A 20,231-nucleotide genomic window follows, 5' to 3' on the forward strand; every position below is an offset into this window, starting at 1 on the left:
TTTTGGCCGAAAAGATCACGATAAAGGTGAAGCTATAACACTCACACGCCCTCAGGAAGAGGTGCTTTAAGACATGGCTAACTAGCGGCACTAATCACTAATCCTCGTCTCCATGGTGACAAATAAAGTATCTTTTTTAGAAGTATCATTCCTGTAGGATGAGGAATCGCTAAACATGTGTCACTACACACCATAGGAGGATACATTAGCTCACCGCTAACAGCAAACTAGCGCTACTTAATGTAAACAAATGCGTGTGTCTACTAGGAGTGTATGGTATACCGGTACTAGTATTGTATCGCGGTATTAATGCGTCAAAAACGGTACTATGTTTGAAACGTACCTGTCATATCACGTCATGACATTGCTGGTTTTACGACTTGAGGAGCATGTTCGGCAGCGCACACAGCTGGAGTACTTACAAGCAGAGACAGCGTGTAGACAGAAAATGGAGAACAGACGCATTTTGGCCGAAAACATTACGATAAAGGTAACGCTATAACACTCACACGCCCTCAGGAAGATGTTCTTTAAGACTTGGCTAACTAGCGGCACTAATCACTAATCCTCGTCTCCTTGGCGACAAATAAAATACAGTGGGGCAAAAAAGTATTTAGTTAGCAAGTTCTCCCACTTAAAATGATGACAGAGGTCTGTAATTTTCATCATAGGTACACCTCAACTGTGAGAGACAGAATGTGAAAAAAAAAATTCACATTGTAGGAATTTTAAAGAATTTATTTGTAAATTATGGTGGAAAATAAGTATTTGGTCAACCATTCAAAGCTCTCATTGATGGAAGGAGGTTTTGGCTCAAAATCTCACGATACATGGCCCCATTCATTCTTTCCTTAACACGGATCAATCGTCCTGTCCCCTTAGCAGAAAAACAGCCCCAAAGCATGATGTTTCCACCCCCATGCTTCACAGTAGTTATGGTGTTCTTGGGATGCAACTCAGTATTCTTCTTCCTCCAAACACCACGAGTTGAGTTTATACCAAAAAGTTCTACTTTCCTTGACACGGATCAATCGTCCTGTCCCCTTTAGCAGAAAAACAGCCCCAAAGCATGATGTTTCCACCCCCATGCTTCACAGTAGGTGTGGTGTTCTTGGGATGCAACTCAGTATTCTTCTTCGTCCAAACACGACAAGTTGAGTTTATACAGCAGAGGATTGGGAGAATGTCATGTGGTCAGATGAAACCAAAATAGAACTTTTTGATATAAACTCAACTCGTCGTGTTGGAGGAAGAAGAATACTGAGTTGCATCCCAAGAACACCACACCTACTGTGAAGCATGGGGGTGGAAACATCATGCTTTGGGGCTGTTTTTCTGCTAAGGGGACAGGACGATTGATCCGTGTTAAGGAAAGAACGAATGGGGCCATGTATCGTGTGATTTTGAGCCAAAACCTCCTTCCATCAGTGAGAGCTTTGAATGGTTGACCAAATACTTATTTTCCACCATAATTTACAAATAAATTCTTTAAAATTCCTATAATGTGAATTCCTGGATTTTTTTTTCACATTCTGTCTCTCACAGTTGAAGTGTACCTATGATGAAAATGACAGACCTCTGTCATCATTTTAAGTGGGAGAACTTGCACAAACGGCGGCTGACTAAATACTTTTTTTTTGCCCCACTGTATGTTTTTTAGAAGTATCATTCCTGTAGGATGAGGAATCGCTAAACATGCGTCACCACTAACAGCAAGCTCGCGTTCTTCGATGTAAACAAAGGGCTGGGTCAACACAGATGTCGACTGTGACGATACCAAGTGCAAGAGCCGTGTATAGTTGATACTGCACCGATTACACCGGTGCCAACATATTGGTGTTTTGCAGCGAGCAGAGTGCAGGAAGCGCTGACAACAGGCGCAGAAGCGAGCGACAAAAAAAAGAGGACAAGCAGAATCAAAGCGCCCGTGCTGTGAGAAGAAGGTGTAGCGCAGACATACTTGAGTTCAGGGGTGTGGGCCGCCATGAGGGACCGGAGGCTCTTATCGGCGAGAGGACACCCAGACAGACTGAAGGAGGGTCGGGGGGTGGGGGCGGCGAGTGAAGGACAGGCGGGAGAAGAGGATGAAGGCAGGAGGGAGAAGCCGGGGAAAAGAGACGTGAGTGAAGGGGAGTCAAGATGGCAAGGCATACCAAAAAGTCATTTAGGAAAAACAAAAAGAGGACAGTCGGCAAGAAACCACTCATGTATGTTATCCTCTCTGCCCCCTAGTGGCAGGCCGCGTTATTGCCTCTGCTGGGACATGTTGCAATCATTTGTAAAACATTCTCATTCCACTCATAGTCTCTGTCATGCACCACAAAGTCTGCCTAGCAACACTGGCATGTTGAGAAAACAAAAAAATATTTGAATTTGAATTATTATTATTATTACAGGAAAATGACTCAATAATGATGCTTACCTTGGAAAGTCATTGATATTTTTGATAAACAGTGGTACATCAGTTTTATCGCTTTTAATCCGTTGTATAAAAGGTCAAAGTGGATTTATTTGAATAGCACAGAATAATAATTATTACAATAATAATAACGTTTCTAAGTGCTGCAAAATGTAAAACAGCAAGGTGAACATTTGAATAAAAATCATAAGTAGTCACAAGTAGTTCTGCAGTGTGTTGTTTTGTGTGTGATATCATGTGCAATACAAACAATCCTCTAGAGTGTTTACTTGTGTGTGATAACATGTGTGATACAAACAGTCCTGCAGCGTGTTGTCTCATGTGTGATATCATGTGCGATACAAACAATCCTCCAGAGTGTTTACTTGTGTGTGACATAATTTGCGATACAAGCAGTCCCGCAGCGTGTTTATTTGTGTGTGATATCATGTGCGATACAAGGAGTCCTGCAGCGTGTTTAATTGTGTGTGACATCATGTGCGATACAAGCAGTACCGCAGCGTGTTTATTTGTGTGTGATATCATGTGCGATACAAACATTTCTGCAGCAAGTTTAATTGTTTGCGATATAATGTGTGATATATACAGTCATGCGCTGTGTTTACTTGTGTGTGACATCATGTGCGATACAAGCAGTCCTGCAGCGTGTTTACTTGTGTGTGCCATCATGTGCGATACAAGCAGTCCTGCAGCGTGTTTACTTGTGTGTGCCATCATGTGCGATACAAGCAGTCCCGCAGTGTTTATTTGTGTGTGATATCATGTGCGATACAAGTAGTCCTGCAGCCTGTTTACTTGTGTGTGACATCATGTGCGATACAAGTAGTCCCGCAGCGTGTTTTTTTGTGTGCTACATCATGTGTGATACAAGCAGTCCCGCAGCGTGTTTATTTGTGTTTGACATCATGTGCGATACAAGCAATCCCGCAGCGTGTTTATTTGTGTGTGATATCAAGTGCAATACAAACAATCCTCCAGAGTGTTTACTTGTGTGTGGTATCATGTGCGATACAAGCAGTCCCGCAGCGTGTTTACTTTTGTGTGGTATCATGTGCGATACAAGCAGTCCCGCAGCGTGTTTATTTGTGTGTGATATCATGTGCGATACAAGCAGTCCTGCAGCGTGTTTATTTGTGTTTGACATCATGTGCAATACAAACAATCCTCCAGAGTGTTTACTTGTGTGCGGTATCATGTGCGATACAAGCAGTCCCGCAGCGTGTTTACTTGTGTGTGATATCATGTGCGATACAAGCAGTCCTGCAGCCTGTTTACTTGTGTGTGACATCATGTGCGATACAAGTAGTCCCGCAGCGTGTTTATTTGTGTTTGACATCATGTGCGATACAAGCAGTCCCGCAGCGTGTTTATTTGTGTGTGATATCATGTGCGATACAAGCAGTCCTGCAGCCTGTTTACTTGTGTGTGACATCATGTGCGATACAAGTAGTCTCGCAGCGTGTTTATTTGTGTGTGATATCATGTGCGATACAAGCAGTACTGCAGAGTGTTTACTTGTGTGTGGTATCATGTGCGATACAAGCAGTCCTGCAGCCTGTTTATTTGTGTGTGATATCATGTGCGATACAAGCATTTCTGCAGCAAGTTTAATTGTTTGCGATATAATGTGTGATGTATAAAGTCATGCACTGTGTTTACTTGTGTGTGACATCATTTGCGATACAAACAGTCCTGCAGCCTGTTTACTTGCGCGTGATATTGTGAGCGATAAGAGCATTCCTGCAGCGTGTTGTATTGTGGGTGATATCATGTGCGATACAAGCAGTCCTGCAGCTTTTTTACTTGTGTGTGACATCATGTGCGATACAAGTAGTCCCGCAGCGTGTTTATTTGTGGGTGATATCATGTGCGATACAAGCATTTCTGCAGCAAGTTTAATTGTTTGCGTTATAATGTGTGATGTATACAGTCATGCGCTGTGTTTACTTGTGTGTGATATCATTTGCGATACAAACAGTCCTGCAACGTGTTTACTTGCGTGTGATATTGTGAGCGATAAGAGCAGTCCTGCAGCGTGTTGTATTGTGGGTGATATCATGTGCGATACAAGCAGTACTGTAGAGTGTTTACTTGTGTGTGGTATCATGTGCGATACAAGCAGTCCTGCAGCCTGTTTACTTGTGTGGGTTATCACTTGGGATACAAGCAGTCTTGAAGGGTGTTTACTTGTGTGTGATGTCATGTGCGATACAAGCATTTCTGCAGCAAGTTTAATTGTTTGCGATATAATGTGTGATATATACAGTCATGCGCTGTGTTCACTTGTGTGTGATATCATTTGCGATACAAACAGTCCTGCAGCGTGTTTACTTGCGTGTGATATTGTGAGCCATTAGAGCAGTATTGCAGCGTGTTGTATTGTGGGTGATATCGTGAGCGATATAAGCAGTCTTGCATGTGATATCGTCAGCAATAAAAGCAGTCCTGCAGCGTGTTGTCTTGTGGGTGATATCATGAGCGATACAAGCAGTCCTGAAGGGTGTTTATTTGTGTGTGATATTATGTGCAATACAAGCATTATGCAGCAAGTTTAATTGTTTGCGATATCATGTGCCATATATACAGTCATGCACTGTGTTTATTTGTGGGTGATATCATTTGCGATACAAACAGTCCTGCAGCGTGTTTACTTGCGTGTGATATTGTGAGCGATAAGAGCAGTCCTGCAGCGTGTTGTATTGTGGGTGATATCATGTGCGATACAAGCAGTACTGCAGAGTGTTCACTTGTGTGTGGTATCATGTGCGATACAAGCAGTCCTGCAGCCTGTTTACTTGTGTGGGTTATCACTTGGGATACAAGCAGTCTTGCAGGGTGTTTACTTGTGTGTGATGCCATGTGCGATACAAGCATTTCTGCAGCATGTTTAATTGTTTGCGATCTCATGTGTGACGTGCGTGGCGCAGTGGGGAGAGTGGCCGTGCGCAACCCGAGCGTCCCTGGTTCAATTCCCACCTAGTACCAAACTCGTCACGTCCGTTGTGTCCTGAGCAAGACACTTCACCCTTGCTCCTGATGGGTGCTGGTTGGCGCCTTGCATGGCAGCTCCCTCCATCAGTGTGTGAATGTGTGTGTGAATGGGTAAATGTGGAAGTAGTGTCAAAGCGCTTTGAGTACCTTGAAGGTAGAAAAGCGCTATACAAGTACAACCCATTTATATACAGTCATGCACTGTGTTTACTTGTGTGTGATATCATGTGCGATACAAGAAGTATTGCAGCCTGTTAACTTGTGTGTGATATCATGTGCGATAAAAGCAGTCCTGCAGCGTGTTTACTTGTGTGTGATATCATGTGCGATACGAGCAGTCCTGCAGCATGTTTACTTCTGTGTGATATCATGTGAGATACATGCAGTCCTGCAGTGTGTTTACTTGTGCGTGTTATCAAGTGCGATACAAGCCATTCTGCAGGGTGTTGTCGTGTGTGATATCATGTGTGATATAAGCAGTCTTGCATGTGATATCGTGAGCGATACAAGCAGTCCTGCAGCGTGTTGTCTTGTGGGTGATATCATGAGCGATACAAGCAGTCCTGCAGGGTGTTTATTTGTGTGTGATATTATGTGCGATACAAGCATTATGCAGCAAGTTAAATTGTTTGCAATATCATGTGCCATATATACAGTCATGCACTGTGTTTACTTGTGGGTGATATAATTTGCGATACAAACAGTCCTGCAGCGTATTTACTTGCGTGTGATATTGTGAGCGATAAGAGCAGTCCTGCAGCGTGTTGTATTGTGTGTGATATCATGTGCAATACAAGCAGTACTGCAGAGTGTTTACTTGTGTGTGGTATCATGTGCGATACAAGCAGTCCTGCAGTCCGTTTACTTGTGTGTGATATCATGTGCGATACAAGCAGTCCTGTTTACTTGTGCAATTAACGTCTTAAAAGTCCTCAAAGATGGAATTATATAACGTTTACATTAAAATGTTCTCCAAAGAGTACGTAATTTCTTCTATTTTACAAAAATAATTTACAAAAAGTAAACATGATAGGCTATAGACCACTAGGAGCGAGCAGCTACACAACAGCTAAGCACACAATAGCACACAAGCTAGACATAGGTAAAAAATGATTGAACAATAAAACAGTTTATTTGTCAATATGAACAAGTATCAAATAATTATAGTTGCATATTACGTACACATACAAAGCCTACAAGGCAGTATTAGAAAGTATCCAGTAACAAACGTGTCCGCATCATTCAACTTACTGCATCATAATTTACGAATTATTCTCATCACTAGGTGCCGTTCAAACTTGTATTAGGACATAAATAAACATTGATCGTCACTTTCACCTTAGCAGAGAGGAAAGATATTTCAACAGTGTTTCTCACCTTCTTTATCAAAGTGCTGCAACTTTGTTTGAGCCAACGGCAGGATGGTTTCACCCGAAACAAAAAGTACAGAAACTGAATCGCATATGTTTGAGACTCTTTTTCTGCGGACTCGTTTGTTACGCATCGTCCAATAACTGACATTATAGGAAAAACGTGGCACTAATTTTGCCGGAGTTAATTGGAAGACGGGTGTTTTTTTTGGCAAACGGAGGTACCACTGTGCACTCATCACAACATGGCCATTGCATGTCAGTTTCTCCTACAGGTGGAGGACAAAGGTGTGTACCTGCGGTGAGACGCGTAGTTCCCCGTGATGTGACCGCTGCCGTCGCAGCCAGGTGTGGGACACCTTCAAGAGTTCACAAAAAAAAAGTAAAAGAATGATTTGGAACCAAAAACAAATAAGAATACAAATATTTAAAAAAAAAACAAGTTTCGGTTGCAAACATTATTATTTTTGATTTAAAATACTTTTTAGTACCAAATTCCCCCCCCCCAAAGAAATTCTTAACCACAAAAAATATTTAAAAGAATGAATAAAAAAATATTTCAAATAAAAAATGAATACATATAATAATAATTAAAAAATTAAACAAAAAAGTTTTCGTTGCAAAAATTGTTATTTTTCTTTTTTTTTAATTGAAATATTAATTTTGTTCCTACAGAAAATTCTTAACCACAAAAAAAGGACTTAAAATGAAAAACAAAAAGATTTAAAACAAAAAATAATACAAAAAGAAAAAGAAAAAAAATTATTTTGGTTGCAAATATTAGTATTTTTAATTTCAAATAATTTTCTGTTCCAAATTCCAAAAACCAAAATTTTAAGCACAAAAAAAAAGCTTTTAAAAAAACAAAACATATTTGAAATGAAAAAAATATTTTTCTTTGTTTTTTTCGAATATTCTTAACCACAAAAAAGACTTAAAAGAATGAATAAAAGAATATTTCAAACAAAAAAGAATGCACATAATAATAAAAAAAATTAAACAAAAAAGTTTTAGTTGCAAAAATTTTTTTTTTATTTATTTTTTTTTTTATTTAAATATTAATTTTGTTCCTACAGAAATTTCTTAACCACAAAAAAAGGACTTAAAATGAAAAAGGAAAAGATTTAAAACAAAAAAAATTATACAAAAAAAAATAAAAAATTTAAAACAATGTTTTGGTTGCAAATATTAGTATTTTTTGATTTCAAATCATTTTCTGTTCCAAATTCCTAAAACCAAAATTTTAAGCACAAAAAAAAGCTTTAAAAAAAACAAAACATATTTGAAATGAAAAAAATATTTTTCTTAGTTTTTTCCGAAAATTCTTAACCACAAAAAAAAAAGGATTTATAAGAATAAAGAAAAAAAGATTTTAAATACAAAAGAATACAAATAATTAAAAAAAGTTTTGGTTGCAAATATTTTCAATTTTATTTATTTTTTTTAAATCTTGATTTTGTTCCTTCCGAATATTCTTAACCACAAAAAAAAAAAAAAGGAAAAATAAAAGATTTGGAACAAAAATTAATACGAATAATTTTTAGGATATCTCTGCCCCCACCGCCAAAAGTCCCCCCCAGCCCCCCTGCCCCCCAAAAAGATTTAAAATTAAAAAAAAGTAGTAAAAGAACGATTTGGAACCAAAAACAAATATGAATACAAATATTTAAAAAAAACGAGTTTCGGTTGCAAACATTATTTTTGATTTGAAATACTTTTTAGTACCAAATAACCCCAAAAAAAAAATTCTTAACCACAAAAAAGATTTAAAAGAATGAATAAAAAAACTTTTTAAATAAAAAAGAACACATATAATAATTAAAAAAAAAATTAACCAAAAATTTTTAGTTGAAATTGTTTTTTTGTTTTTTTTTAATTTTATTTAAATGTTAATTTTGTTCCTACAGAAAATTCTTAACAAACAAAAAAAGGATTTAAAAAAAAAAGAAAAATATTTAAAACAAAAAAATAATACAAATAATAAAAAATAAAAAAAATAAAATGTTCTGGTTGCAAATATTAGTATTTTTGATTTCAAATCATTTTCTTTTCCAAATTCAAAAAACCAAAATTTTAAGCACAAAAAAAAAAAGCTTTTGAAAAAACTAAACATATTTGAAATGAAAAAAATATTTTTCTTTGTTTTTCCAAAAATTCTTAACCACAAAAAAAAAAGGATTTATACGAATAAAGAAAAAAATATTTTAAATACAAAAGAATACAAATAATAAAAAAAAGTTTTGGTTGCAAATATTTTCAATTTTTTCATTTTTTAAATTTAAATCTTGATTTTGTTCCTTCCGAAAATTCTTAACCACAAAAAAAAAAAAAAAAAAAAAAAAAAGATTTGGAACAAAAAGTAATACGAATAATTTGTAGGATATCTCTGCCCCCCAGCCAAAAGTCCCCCCCAGGCCCCCCGTCCCCCAAAAAGATTTTAAATTGAAAAAAAGTAGTAAAAGAACCATTTGGAACCAAAAACAAAAGAGAATACAAATAATTAAAACAACTGAAACAAAAAGGTTTTGGTTGCAAATATTATTTTTTTTAACTTTTAAATCATTTTCTTCGTTCCAAATCCACCCCCCCCCCTCCCCCCAAAAAAGGGATTCAAAAGAATAAAAAAAATTAATATTTGAAACAAAAACAAAATATGAATACTAATGAATACCAAAAAAAAAATCCCACACGGCCTTCAGAAAGCACGTTTCCTCTCTCCCCGTTGTGCTCCTGACGTCTGGCTACTTACGACAGCAGCTCCTTCTTGGGGTCCTTGGGCAGGAACTTTATCTTGAAGTTTGGGGTGGTGACCTCGCCGGGGTACTTCCTGTCCTCCACGCCGTCCTGCATCAAGTCGCTGTCTTCGGGGTCGGAGGACAGGTAGGACTGTCCGCCGTGGTCCATCTGCAAAGCGCATGATTTGTCTGAGTGGATGGATTTAGAGGAATACAAATCGAATTTTGATTTTTTTTTCAAAATCGAATTATTCAAAAATTGAATTTTTGGACACCCCTTGTAAATACTGTACGTCACTGTTACGTGACAAAAGAAAACTAAAGTACAAAACCCGAAACCAGTGAAGTTGGCACATTGTGTAAATGTTAAAAAAAAACAGAATACAATGATTTGCAAATCTGTTTCAACTTATATTCAATTGAATAGACTATAAAGACAAGATATTTAATGTTCCAACTAAGAAATATTTATTTTTTTGTGCAAATAATCATTAACTTAGACTTTAATGACAGTAAAATATTGCATTTTTACAAGTGTGTTAGATTGCCTTTCCTTTCAACAACACTCAGTAAAGGTTTGGGAACTGAGGAGACACATTTTTGGAGTTTTTCAGGTGGAATTCTTTCCCATTCTGGTTTGATGTACAGTTTAAGTTGTTCAACAGTCTGTGGTCCCCGTTGTCGTACTTGAGGTTTAATATTGCGCCACACATTATTAATGGGAAACAGTCTAGTAGCCGCATTATTTTACTGTGAAGCCACGCTGTTGTAACATGTGGCTTGGCATTGTCTTGCTGAAATAAGCAGGGGCGTCCATGATAACGTTGCTTGGATGACAACATATGTTGCTCCAAAACCTGTATGGACCTTTCAGCATTAATGGTGCCTTCACAGATGTGTAAGTTACCCATGCCTTGGGCACTAATACACCAGGGTTTCCCACACATTCATTTATTTGTGGCGGCCTGCCACGAAAGAATTACGGCCGCCACAAATAGATTTTTCGGCTTTTGACTCGCTCGACCGCTTATAAAAGCAATGAGACTCTATGAATGGAGCTTGTAGTTACAATTCTAGTGCAGTAGCCCGCCTTCTTACATGCGTCATATGCTTTCGCTGAGAGCTAACATTAGCATGGCTAACGTTAGCTGAGCCAGATCGAGTTGCATTTAGCTGCAGGCATCACACAACAGGCGTTTCTCACTCCTCGTCTCTCATTCTGACAGATACGGAAAACAAGCCCGCCTTCTTACATACGTCACATACTCTCTAGCGTCATAGCTCTCGCCGATCAGAGAGGTGGCAGCATGGCTAACTTTAGCTGAGGCAGGTCGAGAGATGGTGCGAAACTTATCACAAATGGAGGAAGAACAATAAATGCCCAACATAAAGAGCAGGGTGGATTGGCTTCAAGAGGGAAGATATTCAGCAGACAACAGCAATATGCTGTTCAATGTATATACTATGATGATGAACTATTATGCTGATAGTATATATTTGTACCATGAATTGATTAACGTGGACCCGGACTTAAAAAAATTGAAAAACTTATTCGGGTGTTACCATTTAGTGGTCAATTGTACGGAATATTTACTGTACTGTGCAATCTACTAATACAAAGTATGCAGCAGAAGTGTTACTACAAAAATGTAGCAAGACTATTAATATGTTCTTTCATTTAAAAAGTCACCTGTGAGAGAATGAAGTGTATATAAATACAGTTTTGGTCAATTGATTTAGTTGTAATTTCCCTCTCTGCATGAAAGTTTAAAAGTAGCATATATTAATGCAGTATGAAGAAGAATGTTTTAATGTAGACACATAGAATCATCATACTGCTGTGATTATATACAAGTGTTCATTCAAGGCCAAAGCAAAATATCGTAATATAAATCGTATATCGCAATATGGCATAAAAATATTGCGATATTAATAAAAGCCAATATCGCCCAGCCCTATGTGAATGCAATGAAAAGAATAAAATCTGAGCCAACCAGCTGTTAAAGGGGAACATTATCACCAAACCTATGCAAGCGTCAATATATACCTTGATGGTGGAGAAAAAAGACCATATATTTTTTTAACGGATTTCCGAACTCTAAATGGGTGAATTTCGGCAAATTAAACGCCTTTCTGTTTATCGGTCTGGAGGCGATGACGTCAGAATGTGATGTCTCCGAGGTAATACAGCCGCCATTTTCATTTTCAACCCATTGTAAACATTGGGTCTCAGCTCTGTTATTTTCCGTTTTTTCGACTATTTTTTGGAACCTTGGAGACATCACGCCTCGTAGGTGTGTTGTCGGAGGGTGTAACAACACTAACAGGGAGGGATTCAAGTTGGACCACTGGCAAGAAATCTGCCGCCAGACCCCCATTGAATGTGCCAGAGTGTCTGCACATTTGACCGGCGATGCTAAGACAGACATGGCACAGAGATGTATGGATAACCTGCAGATGCATTTGCAACGATTAAGTCAACGAAATCACAAAGGTGATTTTGTTGATGTTGTTGACTTATGTGCTAATCAGACATATTTGGTCGCAGCATGACTGCCAGCTAAACGATGCTAACATGCTATTTACGCTAGCTGTATGTACATTTGAAACTAGATACCCACATTTAATGCGAAACAAACACTTACCAATCGACGGATTTAAGTTGCTCCAGTGTCACAAGATGCGAAAGTCCTGATCGTTTGGTCCGCCCATTTTTCCGGCGATGCTAATAAGGCAGCCATGCTATAGGCCACTTCATTAGGTACACCCATGCTATGGCCGAATAGCGTCAATAGCTATTCACTCAATAGCTTCAATTTCTTCTTCAATTTCGTTTTCGCTATATGCCTCCATACTCCGACCATCTGTTTCAATACATGCGTAATCTGTTGAATCGCTTAAGCCGCTGAAATCCGAGTCTGAATCCGAGCTAATGTCGCTATATCTTGCTGTGGTAACCGCCATGTTGTTTGTATTGGCAGCACTGTATGACGTCACAGGGAAATGGACAGTCGCACCGAAAATAGGGAAAATCAAAAACTTTAAAGCTTTTTTTTAGAGATATTCCGGGGGGTGTAAAATTTTGAAAAAAAATTAGAAAAATAAAACAAGCCACTGGGAACTGATTTTTATTGTTTTTAACCCTTTTGAAATTGTGATAATGTTCCCCTTTAAAATGTTGTCCAGGTTAATGTTTTAGCCATTAAAGGCCCTTCATTTCAAGATTTCACCTGTGATCGGGCTTTAAACAGGTGGCTGACCTGTTTAGATGGGTGTAACTGCTACTGGTCAAATAATGTGAGATAGCATTTAATTTTACATGTATGTAATGCCATTTAAATGTAATTATAGATAATGATAATAATAATAATAAATACTGTGTAGTGTTGTAAATAGTCAACGGGAAGGATTTTAGTAAGATATAAGCCATGAGCACTCCCGTTACCAACAGTAACTCAATGTTGGTCAAAACTGAGCTGATAATAGTTTTGGAGTTCCTAGGTGATATGCTTTACATTAGTGTATGCGATACTGTTACGCGCATGGCAGGACCTAGCAACTACCACATAACCGCGTGGATACAACAGAAAAACCTAGTATCTCCAGGGTCCAATTGGAGCTTCTTTGTCAGTCGCCTTATTGTCTTTAATGAGACATTTGCACGAATGGGGGCCGACGGTCAACCTGATTATGTGATATTATGGCACGAGGGGATATTTGGAAGATTGGCCCAGGACGTTGCAAGCACCTTCATTAAATGTATTGTTCTTGATTCTCCCCCTTGCATACTCTATTGGGCAGATAACTGTGGAGGTCAAAATAAAAACTGGACGCTTTACACGGCTCTTGCCCAATGTGCAAACGCAGAACAAGGCCCACCCGAGATTGTGATAGAATATCTGGAGAAAGGGCACACGTTCATGAGAGCAGATTCAATCCATGGCTCAATCGACAAGAAAATGAAAGCTCAAGAAAACATCTATACGTTTGATGACTTTGTAGATCTTTGTAAGACAGCATCAAGATAGATTGGTTTTCCTTTGTTTTCTCAAAATCGGCTAGAAGTGAGTTACTAGGTTTTGCCTTTGGACGGGAGAGCACTACACAGCCAGAAAAAAAACCTAGGCAGGACAAGTAAAAATATTGGGGCAAGTAGATTTGAGAAGTCGGGCAAGTAGAAAAAACAAAAGGTGCAAAGTCTGCAGGCGGTAGGAAACACATGGTTAAGTGTAGGGAGTAAAACTGATGGCAGTCTAAAGTTCAAGATTTTTGGAGTGGGCTTTAAGAGTCATTTTAGCTTTTATATTTTATAAGATTATATATTTTTTGTAAGAACCACAATTAATAAATATATTTCAGTGAATAACTAATTGTTCAAATCTGTATATAAAGTGTTGTAATTATATTCCAACTCCGCATTCTTCTTGGTCGCCGCCGCTACCACAGCAATTGAATTGATTTGAATGAATTTCAAACACAAGTAAGGAACGAAATGCTAAGTGTAGTAAGAAATAAAAAAAAACTGTATTCTTTATGTGGAGTATAAAAAGTTACCAAATGGTTTGTGCTTGACTATTTTTTTTTTTGTGAAAGCACAGAATATTGTCATCAAAGAATAAAACGGGTAGGCGGTGATTAGCATAGAGCGGGATGCTGCAATGCACCTGACACACCACCTCTGTTCCTCACGTCTCCGCCATCAAAGAAGAATACAAACGCACAAAGCGCTGCAGGAAATACGTTTCTTCTTCACGCGTCTTAGGAGAATTCACAAAGTTGCTCCTCTGCCATCCCAACAGGAAGTACTGAATGCCTTTTTTTTTGTGTGTGTGTGTGTGTGTGTGTGTTTTTGTTGCACACTGACCTCGTCCATTTCCTCCTCCCTCTGCCGGTTGTGTTTGGTGAAGTCCAGAGGCCCCTCCCACTCCTGCTTGTAGCCCAGGAGGTTGGGTGATGTCATCCCGCTGCTCCCGCCGTGATGCAGCGAGGACGAAGAGGAGGAGGAGGAGGAGGAGGAAGAGGAGGAAGGGTCCGGCGAGCGGACGCCCGGGCTGGTGCCAGACAGGCTGCCTTCGTGTTTGATGGGCTTCTTCATGCTCAGGTCCAAGGTGCCGTTCTCATCCACCTCGATGTCCATTTCCTGTGGAGATGTTGCCAACAAATATATGTATTATTCCTTTTTCCACCATTTTTAGGGTAAATGGGTTATATTTGTACCTTTTTTAAAGGAACTCAAAGCGCCTTGACACTATTTCCACATTCACTCATTCACACACAGATGGCGGGAGCTGCCGTGCATCAGGAGCAAGGGTGAAAATGTCTTGTCCAAGGACACAACGGACGTGACTAGGATGGTAGAAGGTGGCTATTGAACCAGGAACCCTCAGGTTGCTGGCACGACCACTCTCCCAACTTCGCCACGCCGTCCCATTTTTATGGCATATCTCAACCCATACATGCTCGCTGTTAACATGCTGAAAATAGCATGCTATTACTTTTGCAAAATTTTACCTCAGAGTCACATAATTTGGTACATGTACAAACTTTTAGTAAGCCAATTTTCCAGTCATACAGTATAACTTGGTACGTGGCAAATGCTTGACTGCTAGCATGCTAGAAATAGCATGCTAATTCATTTGCCAAATTTAGCAAACGTTTACCTCAGAGTCACATAACTTGGTAGCTATACAAATTGTTAGCACGCTAGCATTAACATGCTTACTTTCGTTAGCCCATTTTCCAGTTATATAACTTGATACGCGTCATATGCTTAACTGTTAGTATAGCATGCTAATACTTTGGCCAAATTTTAGCCAAATTTGACCTCAGAGTCACATAACTTGGTACATATACAAACTGTTAGCACGCTAGCATTAGCATGCTAACTTTTGTTAGCCAATTTTCCAGTCATATAACTTAGTATGTGGCAAATGCTTAACTGATAGCATGCTAAAATTAGCATGCTAATACTTTTGCTAAATTTTACCTCAGAGTCACATAACTTGGCAGATATACAAACTGTTAGCACGCTAATGTTAGCATGCTAACTTTTTTTTTAGCCAATTTTCCAGTCATATAACTTGGTACGTGGCAAATGCTTGACTGTTAGCATAGCATGCTAATACTTTGGCCAAACTTTAGCAACATTTTACCTGAGTCACATAACTCCGTACATATACAAACTGTTAGCACGCTAGCATTAGCATGGTAACTTTTGTTAGCCAATTTTCCAGTCATAACTTGGTACGTGGAAAATGCTTAACTGTTAGCATAGCATGCTAATACTTTGGCCAGATTTTAGCAACATTTTACCTCAGAGTCACATAACTTGGTACATATATAAACTGTTATCACGCTAGCGTTGACATGCTAGCTTTTGTTAGCCAATTTTCCAGTCATATAACTTGGTACGTGGCAAATGCTCAACTGTAAGCATGCTAAAAATAGCATGCTAATACGTTTGCCAAATTGTAGCTAAATTTTACCTCAAAGTCACATAACTTGGTAGATATACACACTTTTAGCACGCTAGTGTTAGCATGCTAACTTTTTTTAGCCAATTTTCCACTCACATAACTTGGTACATGTCAAATGCTTAACTGTTAGCATAGCATGCTAATACTTTTGCCAAATTTTACCAACATTTTTACCTCAGAGTCACATAACTTGGTACATATACAAACTGTTAGCACGCTAGCATTAGCATGCTAACTTTTGTTAGCCAATTTTCCAGTCATATAACTTGGTATGTGGCAAATGCTTAACTGTTAGCATGTTAAAAATAGCATGCTAATACTTTTGCCAAATTTTACCTCACGTAACTTGGTACATATACAAACTGGTAGCAAGCTAGCATTAGCATGCTAACTTTTGTTAGCCATTTTTCCAGTCATATAACTTGGTACGTGGCAAATGCTTAATTGTTAGCATGTTAATATTTTAGCCAAATTTCTAGTCAAATAACTTGGCACGTGGAGCAATAACACAAACTTGTTTTGACAAACGTTTTTGGTTCTCTTTATCAAAATAAGCCAATTTTGTTAAGTTTTGTTTTCAAAAATGTGTGGCGGTAAAATCACAAATGCTAATCAGTAGAATGTGTATGGCAAATCCAATGTAAATTAGCATCGAGCTAACGCATGTGGAGCCTTGCTTTTAAAGGCTTCCCATCAGGCATTCCTGCTTTGTTGCCATGGAAACTTACAACATTTAAGACGTTCGCCCGGTGGTCCTACCTTGGTTGGGCCCTTGGTGCTGAGGTTCTCGGGCTTCTCCCAGCAGCGCGTGGACAGGTTGAGGATGGCGGTGGCGGCCATGTGCGCGGCCTCGGCCTCGTGGGAGTAGTCGTAGGCCACGGGGGAGGGTTTGCCGTAGCCGTGGAGGGTGAGGCCGGGCGAGGACGACTTGGGGAACTGCGGCGGCTTCGCTGCGACACACAAAAAAATTTCCGACTCAAACATTTGCGATTCATTCAGTCCTGTGCGTGGTGGTTTACCTGACACATGAAACGTGACATGTGTGGGGCAGTGGAGTGTTGAATATCTTAAAATGTATCAATTCCAACTGTAAACACAGCGTCAAGTGCTATGTCGGGTGGCTCTTTCCATTATTTTCAGCAGACTGCTTTGCAAAAATAAATAACCCTCTCTTCCTCTTACGCGAGACCCACCCAGGAATGGGGCCAAATGAACCCCCCCACCCCTCTCCTTTTTATATATATATATATATATATATATATATATATATATATATATATATATATATGTATGTATGTATGTATGTATGTATGTATGTATGTATGTATGTATATATATATGTGTATGTATATATATATATACATACACATATATATATATACATACATACATTAATATATACATACATATATATATACATACATATATACATATATATCCATCCATCCATTTTCTACCGCTTATTCCCTTTCGGAGTCGCGGGGGGCGCTGGCGCCTATCTCAGCTACAACCGGGCGGAAGGCGGGGTACACCCTGGACAAGTCGCCACCTCATCGCAGGGCCAACACAGATAGACAGACAACATTCACACTCACATTCACACACTAGGGCCAATTTAGTGTTGCCAATCAACCTATCCCCAGGTGCATGTCTTTGGAAGTGTGAGGAAGCCGGAGTACCCGGAGGGAACCCACGCATTCACGGGGAGAACATGCAAACTCCACACAGAAAGATCCCGAGCCTGGATTTGAACCCAGGACTGCAGGACCTTCGTATTGTGAGGCAGATGCACTAACCCCTCTGCCACCGTGAAGCCTATATATATATATATATATATATATATATATATATATATATATATATATATATATATATATATATATATATATATATATATATATATATATATATATATATATATATATATATATATATATATATATATATAAATACATAAATATATATATATATATATATATATATATACCTCTTGTGTTATTTATTTTACCCCATATTTGTTCCCACAACCGCACCTTAAGTTGAAGTCTTTAATCTTGTTATATGCAAATATAATGACAATAAAGTCTATTCTATTTGATTCTATTCTAATGAGCAACATTGAAACACAGTAGCGTAGTAGGCCTAAGTATTTATTTATTTAACAAGTATATGTCATATTTTTGCCCACTGAAACATTACACACAGCTTGAACAGTACCACTGTGTTTGAATATAGGAAAATAAAACACTGTACTTAAATCAAGTATTTTTTTTTTTAGTAACTGGTGAGTAACTTCCAATGTATTTAGTAGTTATTTTGAATAGTAAGACTGTAGTTAGTGTGTATGTGTTTGTGTACCTCAAAATTTGTCATGTGTATTAATAATTGCTCCTTAGGCGACCCAAATAATTTTGTAAAATGTGTGCACGTCTTCGCTTACTTTTGAAGGCTTTGGGTGAGGTTTCGCTAGCGGCCATCTTTGGCGCAAGCATGCGTTTCCCGAACACCTGGGCGTCAAAGCTGGCGTAGTCGAAGGACCCCTTGGAATATTTCTCCAGCTCCTTGGCCAGGTTGGCGCGGGGCGTGCTGGGCGCCACGTTGGGCCGGTAGCCGTACTGCGGCACCTCCAGCTGCTTCACGAAGCACATGGGCCTGCCGGGGGGAGAGGGGGAGAAGTGATGAGGCACAGAGCAGGGGTGTCTAAAGTGCGGCCCGGGAACCATTAAAAAAATAAAAATAAAAAAATAAAATTAAATTAAAAAAAATTAAATAAAATATATATATATATATTTTTTTTTAAATTATATATATATATATATATATTTATTTTTTTATTTTTTTATTTTTTTATTATATATATATTTATATATATAAAAAGTGTAATAAAAGAGCCAGAAATGTAAGGAGAAAAAGTTGCAATGTTTACTCTAATAACACAGGGGCTTCACATCAAATATTACACTTTGAAATATTTTTTGGGGGAAAATGTTGCATATTTTTTGTTTTTGCCATAAAAAACCAAGTTTTCTATGAAAAAAACGGGCATAAAACAAATAAACAATAGAAACAATTAAAACATAATAGAACGTATAATCGATGAATTCATATATATAGTATATATAGCAAAAAAAATGGAAAATAATGTATGACTTTTTTAAACCTTTCTTTAAAACTGTCATTGCTCAAAAAATAATATTGAATCAAAATCCATGTTATTATGAATTATTGACCTATTTAAAGCTCCAATTACTTCACATCAAATATTACAGTTTGAAATATTTTTCGGGGAAAAAATTGCAAATTGTGTGCGGTGGCCATATAAAAAATTGTGTTTTTCTATGACAAAACAGGCAAAAAATATAAAAAAACAAAAACAAAAGACTTTTGCCATAAAAAAGTTTCCTATGACAAAATGGGCATGAAACAATAAAACGTTTATTAATAATACAAACTAATACTTTATCTAAAGACTTAAATGTGGAATATAAATAAAACAAATAATCACTAAAAACATAAAAATATAACAAAAACCTAAAGGGGTTTAATATGTAAAGCAACAATAAATAAATTACTTTTTTTTAACAAAAATAATAAAAACGTATACTCGATGAATAGATCTAAAGTTGATCTAAAGACTTCAATGTGGAAAGTAAAAAAAACAAATAAACAATAAAAACATAAAAACCTAAAGGGGTTTAATGTGTAAAGTAATAAAAATACAAAAAATAAATGCCTTTTTTAACACTTTTCTTTAAAACTGTCATTGCTCAAAAAATAATAATGAATCAAAATCATTGTTATTAATTATTGACCTATTTAAGGCACCGATTACATCACATCAAATATTACACTTTGAAATATTTTTTGGGAAAAAATGGCAAATTTTCTGCGTTTGACCATATATGAAAAATTTAGTTTTTCTATGACAAAACAGGCAAAAAACATACAAAAAAATATATATATATATATTTTTTGACATAAAAAAGTTTCCTATGAAAAAATGGGCATGAAACAATAACACATCTGTGTTAGCCCTGCGAAGAGGTGGTGACTTGTCCAGGGTGTACACCGCCTTCCGCCCGATTGTAACTGAGATAGGCATTAGCGCCCCCCGCAACCCCAAAGGGAATAAGCGGTAGAAATGGATGGATAGATGGAAAAACTTGATCTAAAGACCTACAGTACATGTGGGAAATAAAGAAAAGAAATAAACAATAAAAACATAAAAAATAACAAAAAC

The 20,231-nt window shown here is 37.7% G+C and overlaps 1 protein-coding gene and 1 long non-coding RNA gene across 8 annotated transcripts in view; one reads left to right on the forward strand and one right to left on the reverse strand.

Annotated features, from left to right (window-relative positions):
* The window catches only part of LOC133554356 (myelin transcription factor 1-like), a 180,734-nt gene that overhangs the window by 38,281 nt on the left and 122,222 nt on the right, over nucleotides 1-20,231 (reverse strand). For 5 of the 7 annotated variants that reach the window (XM_061902981.1, XM_061902983.1, XM_061902979.1 and 2 more), the window contains 6 exons: nucleotides 18,432-18,643; nucleotides 16,751-16,941; nucleotides 14,380-14,655; nucleotides 9,530-9,684; nucleotides 7,077-7,139; nucleotides 1,961-2,029 (listed from right to left, as the gene is read on the reverse strand). In XM_061902981.1, coding sequence (XP_061758965.1) covers nucleotides 1,961-2,029; nucleotides 7,077-7,139; nucleotides 9,530-9,684; nucleotides 14,380-14,655; nucleotides 16,751-16,941; nucleotides 18,432-18,643 — 966 coding nt within the window. The remainder of the gene's footprint in view (nucleotides 1-1,960; nucleotides 2,030-7,076; nucleotides 7,140-9,529; nucleotides 9,685-14,379; nucleotides 14,656-16,750; nucleotides 16,942-18,431; nucleotides 18,644-20,231) is intronic. The other 2 variants (XM_061902985.1, XM_061902982.1) reach the window with 1 other exon arrangement.
* The window catches only part of LOC133554357 (uncharacterized), a 14,326-nt gene continuing 8,501 nt past the window's right edge, over nucleotides 14,407-20,231 (forward strand). The window contains exon 1 of the long non-coding RNA XR_009807103.1: nucleotides 14,407-14,623. This is a non-coding gene — a long non-coding RNA (uncharacterized LOC133554357). The remainder of the gene's footprint in view (nucleotides 14,624-20,231) is intronic.

This window comes from Nerophis ophidion, linkage group LG06 (assembly GCF_033978795.1).
Source record: "Nerophis ophidion isolate RoL-2023_Sa linkage group LG06, RoL_Noph_v1.0, whole genome shotgun sequence".
Classification (NCBI taxonomy): domain Eukaryota; kingdom Metazoa; phylum Chordata; class Actinopteri; order Syngnathiformes; family Syngnathidae; genus Nerophis; species Nerophis ophidion.